The sequence below is a fragment of the Lolium rigidum genome, chromosome 6 (assembly GCF_022539505.1).
Source record: "Lolium rigidum isolate FL_2022 chromosome 6, APGP_CSIRO_Lrig_0.1, whole genome shotgun sequence".
Classification (NCBI taxonomy): domain Eukaryota; kingdom Viridiplantae; phylum Streptophyta; class Magnoliopsida; order Poales; family Poaceae; genus Lolium; species Lolium rigidum.
Genome location: NC_061513.1, coordinates 276,262,667 through 276,273,134, shown reverse-complemented (window position 1 = coordinate 276,273,134; position 10,468 = coordinate 276,262,667). Strand labels below are relative to the sequence as shown.

Sequence of the window (10,468 nt, the reverse complement as noted above, 5' to 3'; positions counted from 1 at the left end):
AAAATCTTTCCGGCCATGAAATTGACCGATCCAGATGAGTCTATCTCTTCTTCCTACAAAGACACTGTATGAAAGAAATAATGGTTGCAGGTGTGTAACAGTATTTTTTTATGGATTTAAATTACGAAGGTCAAATAAACTTTTAACCGGCCGTATTAGTTGTCACGTATTTTTAACTTTGTATTGTAGTTTCTGCAGCATATTTCCTTTTTCAAAACATTTTACACGTATTCAACCAAAAACATTTGTATAGAGTTGAAGCTAGAGTACGTAGTTTTATTCTAAAGGGGCAGCTAAGTTCCTTCTGAGATAATTCTTGAAAACAAAATAATAAGATTAGTTTTATCTTCACACGTTTTTAGATGGTACAGTTTTTTCTTTAAAACTGTCCAATCGGTTATGATTTCCAAATTTCATGAGTTACGGGAGTCCGGCCCATCCCATTAAAATCATATATGCTACATCTGATCTATATATTAGGCTCGTAACAGTTACCAAATCCCAGCCACAACAAATAACCGATCAGTTTTGGAACTTTTTTCAGTCACGTATCAGTTTTGGACTTTAAAATCATGGGATCACCTTTAGACTTATTTTTTAATCAACGGTCAGCTTTAGAGTCAGCTTACATGGGACGTGGCTTCTAAGGTAGTCTCTAATATATAAACGTGTCAACCAGACTTAGACTGTTACGCACTTTTATTAAATCGTATCCGTTAATTTTAGATCTAACTGTTAAAATAAATTAGTACATGTGGATTAACGTGGTGTCTTTATTTTAGACCTCCGTATTGTGCTTTTAGTATATAATAGAATAGATGTGCTTCCTAATTATCCTTGCAGTATTGTGTGCAAGATCTCGTATTGTTTATCTAAGTGGGCTTGATTGAGAAGGTAAAAGGCCGTCAGCCTCAGGTTACCTCGGCACTGCTGTTGTCTAGAGTGCTGCAAGAAGCTTTTAGCGGGCGTCAGGGATGGGAACCCACTAGGAGGAGAATTGCGGGCTCAACTTGTTGGTGTTTGTCTAGACAAAGGGGAAGTGGAAAAAGGTTTTGTTGCTGGCAAAAAGGAGTGTGAATTATCCTGAACCTGATGTTGGTTTTGACGGTGATACTACTAGAAACTTGTGATGTTGCTTTCAGCCTCTAGTTATTTTGTTGTAAGCATGTGGACACCTGGAGTCAAATCTGTAGAACCAGTAGGTGTTATGCTGCGTAAGAGCTATGTTTATGTTGGATGATGGATGATAGGATCTTGTTTATTGGTTTCATTTTAATGAAATCGGGGGCCTGTAGCTCCTCAAGTCCAAGAAAAAAAACATGAATATGACATTAATACTTGTGCAAAACAAATGATTGCAATATCTTTGGTTGAACTTGAAGGCTCCAGCGACAGCGGGAAAAGAAGAAATAGAAGGTTCAGCCGGTGTTGCGCATCCCGGCGGCGATGCCGTTGATGGTGATGAGCAGCGCGTCACGGAGCTTCAGGTTGTCGTCGTCCCGTCGCAGCCGTCGCAGCACCTCCACCTGCAGCATGTTCATGGGATTGAGGTACGGCAGCCTGCTCTCGATCAGCCTCCTCAGGCTCCGGTTGTTCGCCGACAGCTTGCAGTGCCCGCTCACCGCCAGCACGCACCTCTCCGACCTCGCTAGCTCCCTCCTCAGCTCCTCCCCCACCGCCCGCCGCTCGGGCGACGACACCAGCACGTCGTCGTAGTGCTTCGCCATGGGCGCGTCGGCCTTGGCCACCACCATCTCGATCAGGTCCAACGTGGACTGAAAAAAGGGCCACTCGTCGTACATGGCCCGGAGCTCCTCCGTGTGGCCCTTGTCCAGGGCGTCCTGTAGGCCCTTGCCGACGCCAAGCCACGCCGGGAGCACCAGCCGCGTCTGCGTCCAGGCGAACACCCACGGGATGGCCCGGAGGTTGTTAATGCCGGGGGTGGCCTTGCGCTTCGCCGGGCGGCTGCCGATGTTGAGGTACCCGAGCTCCGCCTGCGGCGTCGCCTCCTGGAAGTAGGTGATGAAGGACGGGTCCTCGTACACCGTGCTGCGGTAGTGTGCGCAGCTCACGCGGGAGATCTCCTCCATTACGTGGCGCCAGTGGGGGTCCCGGGGAGGATGCGGCGGCCGCATGGTGGCGAGCAGCACAGCCGTCGTGTAGATCTCCAGCTGCCGCACCGCCGTCTTGGGCAGCCCGAACTTGGCCTGCACCATCTCGCCTTGCTCCGTCGACCGAAGAGTGCCCTGCATTTTAATTTCATCTGGTCAAAAACATAAGCTGCGTAGTGCACTTCTGGAATTCAAAAAAAAAACTACTGTTCTCACCATTACTGAACCAGGCGGCTGTGACTGAATGGCGAGGTACGTCGGCCCGCCGCCACGGCCAATGCTCCCGCCGCGGCCATGGAAGAGTGTGACCTTGATACCGAACTCGTTGCACGCGGCGACGACATCTTCCTGAGCCTTGTACAGCTCCCACGCTGCTGTGAAACGGCCGGCGTCCTTGCCTGAATCAGAGTAACCAACCATGACCTGCAACGGTCAACAGGCTCACTAAAGTTTCAGATAACTGGTCAAAATGGAAGATTCACGTCTTATAATATTCTACCTCTTGGTGCCCGTTGTGGTTCTTGATGACATGCTCTCTGTACCAGTCAATGGCCAGCAACTTCCTGATCGCCGAGCCGGCTTCCCGCAGATCCTTCACCGTCTCAAACAAGGGAACAACTCTTAACCTGTTCAACAAGGCCACACCGTAATTTTAACCAGTTTCGCCCATCGGTGCCAGAAACATGTAGAGTGGGCTTGACTATCCCAAGAAGATAACAGTGTTCTACTCCGCAGAATAGGTTTGGTTTAGATGTTCAACTATTTCCTTTAAATAGCCTGTTAGTATAACCAAATGGTATGCTTTGTGGTTCATCAGTTGATTTGATCATAAAGCTGTATATTGAACATGACAAGAAATTCATGGAGAAATTTAGTGTTTTTTTCGAAAAGGAGGGAGGTCCCCTGGCCTTTGCACCAACTGGTGCACACAGCCATAACTGTTAGTACATATGAATAGACAATTTTACTTACGTTCCACCAGGACATGGCCGTCCCATGTCACCACTAACTGTTAGTCTTGCGTCCTTCTGCAACAACTCAACGGCGAGGACATCACTGGCCTGCAAGGAAATACAAGCTGATTAAAAAAAATGCTAGCATTATGGAACACCTGCAAAATCAAAACTTGTTCCAGCCAAATACAGTTTGTGATCTGGCATATGAGCAAGTGTTAATAAGCTGGTACATAACACTCTGTTAGGTAAGTGCAGGTAAGATTCAGTCAGAACTCTAAAATATAGATAATGGCTAATTAAATATTCAGAAAACCTTCGTTAGTTTATAACATTAAAAAGTGGTGCCTCTTCTTACATTAGAGGCCATTGAAATCACATATGCTCCAAGTGAGTCGCTCCCTAATTCTGCAGCAACACGGAAGGTGTCGAGAACTTCTTGCACGTCAGCAGCAACCTACAAAACATGACGAGAAAGACAAATATGTAAGTCTTCTGAATTAGTTTCCTCATCTACAATTTTATGTAATCATAAACATCAAGATATTATCATCATGTATCAAACTTTCAACCCCTGGCTGACTCACTTGCTATAAATTTTGTGGAAAATAAAGTGCTTCTATTTAATAGTTAAATAAAATCTATATTGATGGAGTCAAGAATGTTAAAATTGATACTGTTTCCCCGCCAAATGCTGCACAGATCGATGCCGTTTTACAATCGCAGTTAGTAGAGCAGCCTACTTAGAAATAGTCATCTCTTAGTCGATATTCATAGTCGTCCGACAAGGATTAACTAAAACTCGATCCTTGGGGTAAGAATCCCGATGGCATTTTTTTTAGGTCGAGCAAAAGGATCCTAATGACACTCCACCTGCTATGGCGGCGCTATGGGCGACCTGACAAGAATGGGGAACAATACTCAGAGAAGGGCCTTTTTTGTGAGAACCAGGATTCGAGCCCTGGTCGGTGGCCTCACACCTGGAAATCTTACCTCCAGGCTTGTAAAGATTCTCACCCATTTATACTTGCACGAATTTCAATATTTATATCCAATTGTTCACAGCATCAACTTAGAAACTATTATTTGACTTGTATCTGAATCACCTGAGAAATACTACTGATAGATAAACAATGTGGTTGATGCTGTAACACAAAATTGCTCATGCAAGAACAATGTGAACTCAACTGGATGGCATGGTTCATGATGATATGTTAGCCATATGCCCATATTTAGCTCAGAGCAACTTGAAGATACAAACTAGCATTTATTCCGAACACCATAATGCAACCTTGTTTTAAAGGGAGTAAGATTCAGCATTTCTATCTACGATGTAACCAATCAATTAGTATTGAAATAGTACATTTATATACACAACAAATTACCTCTATGTATGGGGGGACTAGAGGACGCTTCCCTTTCAGCTCCCTAGTCAAGAAATCCAGCTTCTTTTCTTCATCCCACTCACTATAAATACCAAGATCCAAGTAAGACGTAACGGCATCAAGTGCTTCTGCGTGCCGGCCTGATTCCTGAAGCAATAAATATGTGGTTCTATTAATGTCTGAATTTTAGCTATGCTCTTTCGGAGTAGAGGCAAATTTTGATCTGAGAAATTGTAAGCAGCAGTAGAAATTGTTGCATATACCTGGCGCACGTCGAGCTTCATCAACACCATACCAAAGGTTGCAACCCGTCGTATAAGATCTGCTAATCGACCATCGGCAAGAATGCTTGATCCGCATGATTGCTTCACAAAATAATTGAAGCAGACGTACTACTCAGTACAAAAAGAATAATGTGATAACTGATAACAGAGTACATGTTCCTTAGTTACTTTTTTGCTCATTTTATTATTTGAACAGTATGAATTAATAGAGTGAAAAGATTTGCACCTTTTTCATGTACTAGGTTGAGTATAATATTGAGTTTTATTTCGCATTGCCCGCAGCAAAAATGTACAATGACCAACCCAAAGTTCTGATTACAATAGCTAATAATGAAGACTAACCAGTGATTCGTAGCACAGGATCAAAGGCTCTAAAAGTTGATCTGGTGTTTCATAATATTCTGCAGGATCATAGTCACACGGTAGATCCTCAAGAAGAAGCTCAAGTCGTCTTCGTGTCTTCATCATCTGAAAACAGAAATATAAAATAAGAAAAATCAAAGAGAAACATTTAATTATGTAAGAATATAGTATTAGTCTCGTTTATACCTAGAACTACTGGTTCTGATTGATATTTCCCTTACCAATGGTTGAATTTAATACTGACAAACTAGCAGTATAGGACAAAATTTGATAATCAAACAAACCTAAATCTCAGTATGCTTGTTTAACAAATGAAGTTTGCTTCTAACCTTTTCTTTCACATTACCAAGGACAATCCTGTATGGAGTGATTCCTGGTCTATCAGAGAGGCTTGGCTCTAGAAGCTTTCGGAAGCTTGACCGGCCTATCTTAGATTCTGTGAACAACATTTTCCTTAGTTGACCAGCACTTGGAGTTCGACCCATATGTGATGATCCTGGTCGAGTTCGTCCAGGAGACTGCACTGGACTGTCATCACTCTTTTCTGTTGGAATTTGAATCCCCTGGAGAAGACAAGCAAACGATTAATGTGACATGAACAATTACGTTGACATCTATCTGTCCAGGCATCAGCTACCTAGGAGAAACTGCGTTGTTTTTTCTTTAAATAGGGAAGAATGGCAACCCAAATTCAAGTGAAAGATGATTTGGACCTGCACAAAAAATACACATTTGCCAAAAGTTCAACTATTTTATAACCGTACTGCTAAGGTTTCATATAAATTGATATTACTGAATCTAAGTGAGGCCATGCAACCATAATCCATGTCGCTTATAATTTCATAATACCAGTTACCAACGAACATGTTGATACATATTCCACCAGATTTGTCACCGCATTTTTTTGTGTGTAAACCTAATTACCTGAATGTTGTCCCACGAGCTTCATATGAAAAGTAGAACATATGAGACATCACAAAAGCCTAATAGTTCAAACCTGACGTTTCGGGTTCCATGGAGGTTTTACGATTCTGATTTGAGCTTCGCTACCAATGCATTCTGCATCAGGTACAAGTCCTAGATTAGAAAACTAGGTGAAGGTGTAGGCATGGCCTAATAAACACAACTGCAAAATTTACATAGATTCTGTAACACAAAACGCAGGTATATTACAGATGTTGATTCCTCATTGTGCAAAAAAGGCCTTTTAACTAAATGATGTTCTGAAAAGCGTGTTAAATATTTTTTTAAAAATACATGTCAAAAATAAGATGTGATAAGCAGACACTTGGCTAAATCCTGGTTGAGAGGTAGCAGGTGATGTTGCAGCGTGATTTGCTAAATACAATGTTTTACCTTGGCTTAAAGGGCGTCGACATCTTTTGGAAGTACTCCCTCCGTCCCAAGAAGGTTGTCTGAGATTTGCAGGTGACGTTGCAGCGTGATGTATATCCAGATACATCTAAATTTTGACAAATCTCAGACAACCTTCTTGGGAGGGAGGGAGTATCAATTTAAATGACATCAGAAAGATCTGTGTAGGAGAAAGGTCTACACCTTTATATATATACCCAGTTTATAACTCAAGTACGCTTATTTAAAACATTAATCATGATAGTGAATCAGGAAACATCAAGGAGTTCACTGACTGATGTATAACAATTTGATCAACTAGCCTATTGAAACTTCATTGGGTACTTGTGCTATTAGGGGCTTCCAGGGTAGAGTATTAAGAAAATGCTGGTAAAGCATGCAATTGCAGCGCTAAAGAACGGTGGCATCTTTGTTTTTGTACAAAAGCGACACCAATTTATCATACAAATTAATTGATGGTGCAAGCTAGTCTATCCCAAGACCAGAAACTGTAAAGTGACATACTTGTATGATGCATTAGCACATGGAGTTAGGAGCTCAACAAAGGTTCTACCTGTCAATGATGGAAGATCGGCACCAGAAGGAAGCTGAGCAGCAAGCGCCAAGCTAGGCTGAAGTTTTACGATGTTCTGCGGTCCTGTTTGGGTCCATGGACTGGCCTTCGTCTCTTCAGATGCTGACTCTGAGGAGTCCACTTGAAATATAAGTAAAAAAATGCACTTTGGATGAAATCAGTCTAACCTATGCTCAATATTATGATTACATTATGGAGATGTGTTGTTCAAACTAAATAGGAATTTCCAAAAATTGTCACAATTGACAACAGCAAACTAGCTTCTAGTTCAAGGTCTTAGTCATTAATCAACATTGGACAAATAAAGTGTATGAACTATGGAACTAACCTTTGAGCAAGATTTCATTAGCTACGCTTGCAAGCTTCTCGCTGCATTTCTTGATGGATAGTTCAAAGCTGAGATTGTCTAGTTGTCGGATGTACAGGTCAATTGCCATCCACCGGGACATCAAGGAAACATCCCGAGTCACCTGCCCATGGAAATAAATGTTTCGAACTTCTTACTGTGGGAAAAGTCAAAACTAACAGAAATAGAACCCCATCAGTCCCCTGTAGAAAATGAAAATAAAAAAGCATCGCATCATGTAGAGAGACTAGTGAATAAGCATCATCAAGCCAGCAATCTTACTTTTGCTGTAACATTAGGATTCCCGTCTCGGTCACCACCCATCCATGAACCAAATTTGATCGGTGTGCACGTCAATGGAAGCGGCTTGCCAGTATGCTACATAGATAGCATTAAAATGAAAGATTTAAAATTTCTTGAGGGGGTGAACTGGAAGTTAAAATTCATTAAATAGCTGTATATTGTTACTGCAACCTTCTTCAGAGCATTGCTAACACGGCGAAGGTATCGTGGTATCGCTTTCCAGAGGGATTGCTCCACAATATGAAGGCCTGCAAGAGTCGAGAAAATGTTTTGAACTTAGGTATATATTATCACAGAGAAACCAGAATTCTTAATTGCTTACCAGCCCTAGCTTCATCAACTGGTGTAGGTTTATGACGCCTCAACTCATCTGTCTGCCATAATGCTGTGATTTCCCTTACCTATATAATCAGAGTCCATAGGAGTTCAGAGCAGATATGGAAAAGGGAGCATTGAATGGAAAATACTCCGTATATAAAGACCACTGAAGTATACCAGGTCTTCTATTAGCATTTCTCGATCCTCATGGCTAAGATCAGGGCGTTCATTGAACTCTAAGAGATGCTGCACCACAGCTCCATCGGTCATTAAACAGAAGAAACGGCAAGACCAGAAGAAGAAATGGTAGATATTAACTCACGGCTATTCTAAGATGCTTGTACTGCAAAGTCCGCCGATTTATTTGAGTAGGATGCGCTGTCAGGACAATTTCAACCCCCTGCGCAGCGGGATTTTTTTTTCAAATATCAGTTAAGCTTGATCGTGCCATTCGAAAAATGATCTCGGTTGCTTCAAGAAGTACCTGTTTGCAGACAGTATCATATAGTTCTTCTGGAGGAACACCGCCTTGAATCAACTTGTCAAATATATCATCACATGATTTTGACAGATGCACTTCACTACGTGATTTACGGACCCTATATACAGAAGATAGAATATTTGTTCTCTGCATCTGAATGGTTAAATACAGCACAAAACTGGATCTTTACGTTGTAGATTTTTGAGGGTGCCAAACTAGGTACATTTGTTCTTTCAGATGATTAAAAAAAATAACAGGATAATTTGCCGAATTACAAACTATACCATGAGTATGCAACATGCATCATCATTATCTTTATCGAAAAAAATGCATCATCATTATGATGCATGATGGTACGGATCAAATATATGCATTGAGTCTTGACTATTGAGAAGTGTTCAACACATCATACAAAAAACACAGTCCTCCATTAACTGCATTGTTCATTTTAAGAAGGAAGGAAAAGAAGAGTATGTTCCACAAGCACAGCTCTGCCAATCCATTTTCTTTACTTCTGTAATGAAGTTTTACTTAGCACCAGCACATTCCCGAATTTGTGTGTCACAGATACAATTTAAACATTAGAAATGTGTTTCTCTCCAGGCAACAAATTAATTATAACTAGGTACATTAGAAACTGGATCTTTACGTTGCAGATTTTTGAGGGTGCCAAACTAGGTACATTTGCTCTTTCAGATGATTAGAAAAATAATAACAGGATAATTTGCCGAATTACAAACATATATCATACAAAAAACACATTTCCGAATGGCGATTAAAATTGCACGGGCACAGATGCACCGTTGTTGCAGCTACGTGGGTACGTACCTGTGGTACCGCTCGGCGATTCCCGTGAGATTGAGGTAGTGGGAGAAGGCGCGTGCGATGGCGAGCGAGTCCTCGAGCGACATGGCGGCCAGCTCCGCCTCCAGCTGCCGCTCCACGACCGCCGCCGTGTCCTCCATCCCCGCGCCGCGCATGGTGGCCGCGCTCTGGTTGAACGCACGTACCCAACATTTCAGTCTCGGCCCACGCAGATAAGCATCGATCACATCGGTCTCGTCGCGGCATTTGATCGATCGGCGAGCAGGGAGGCGATCGCGGGTGGGTACCTACCTGGGCGAGGATGCGGATGCGCTCGAAGAGTTGGATGAAGTGCGGTCCGAGTTCGCGGAGGAGGACGTCATGGAGGAGGCTGCCGAGGAGGCGGCAGTCGTCCTCGAACGCCTGGAAGGATATGCCCTCCGCGATGTCGTCCGTCGTGTCCGGCATCCTCGCCTCGCCTCGACGCCGTCCGGTCGATCACCTTCCTGCACGAGGGATCGAGAGCCCGGATTGGTTGGTTTGTTCGGAGGAGGAAGAGAGAGGGATGCGGCCATGCGGAGAGGAGCCATGAGAGGAAGACGGCGGACGCGGCCAAGTGGAGGCGTCGAAGCGGGGAATGCGAGTGGCACAAACATTTCCACCTCTGATTTATTTTTAAATAATGTATGCTGAATGTATATTTCTCCTTATACTAGTTACTAATAACCTTATTTTTAAAACAAATTGTTGTCGCGCTTTTCGTGGCCTAATCACTCAGATAATTTTAAGGATGTGACAATCAAATTTGCTATCGGTATGATGTTATCAAATCTCAGTTGCTACTCATGTTACAACTCATCACTAGCACAACTTACAAATCAAACCGAATGGTCTGGAGTATTGTTTACTTGCAACTAAAAAATCTCGGCTGCAACTCTGCTTGTAACTGAAAAAACTCAGTTATAACCCACTTGCAGCTCACATGCACGAATCACGATGCAGATCAAACGGTGTAAATAGGAAAAATATATATCTTATTCATTACATTTATCTTTTTCTCATAGTCTAGATAATACAACGAAAAAATGTACGTGCACGCTAGACATCTATATGTACTTGTATACTTATTTTAGATTATATTGAGATGTATAGATGAAGTTTTTAATTTTATT

The 10,468-nt window shown here is 42.4% G+C and overlaps 1 protein-coding gene across 1 annotated transcript; it reads right to left on the bottom strand.

Annotated features, from left to right (window-relative positions):
* Window positions 1-1,418: 1,418 nt before the first annotated feature.
* Window positions 1,419-9,764, bottom strand: LOC124659281 (phosphoenolpyruvate carboxylase 4-like). Its single transcript, XM_047197202.1, has 20 exons — window positions 9,609-9,764; window positions 9,321-9,484; window positions 8,496-8,610; window positions 8,334-8,411; window positions 8,189-8,257; window positions 8,016-8,094; window positions 7,865-7,941; window positions 7,673-7,768; window positions 7,373-7,514; window positions 7,024-7,164; window positions 6,094-6,155; window positions 5,426-5,659; window positions 5,076-5,201; window positions 4,713-4,814; window positions 4,450-4,596; window positions 3,423-3,521; window positions 3,084-3,172; window positions 2,611-2,737; window positions 2,328-2,534; window positions 1,419-2,246 (listed from the first exon to the last, which is right to left on the bottom strand). Exons 1-20 carry the CDS (start codon window positions 9,762-9,764, stop codon window positions 1,419-1,421), a joined length of 3,138 nt encoding a protein of 1,045 aa, XP_047053158.1.
* Window positions 9,765-10,468: the final 704 nt, after the last annotated feature.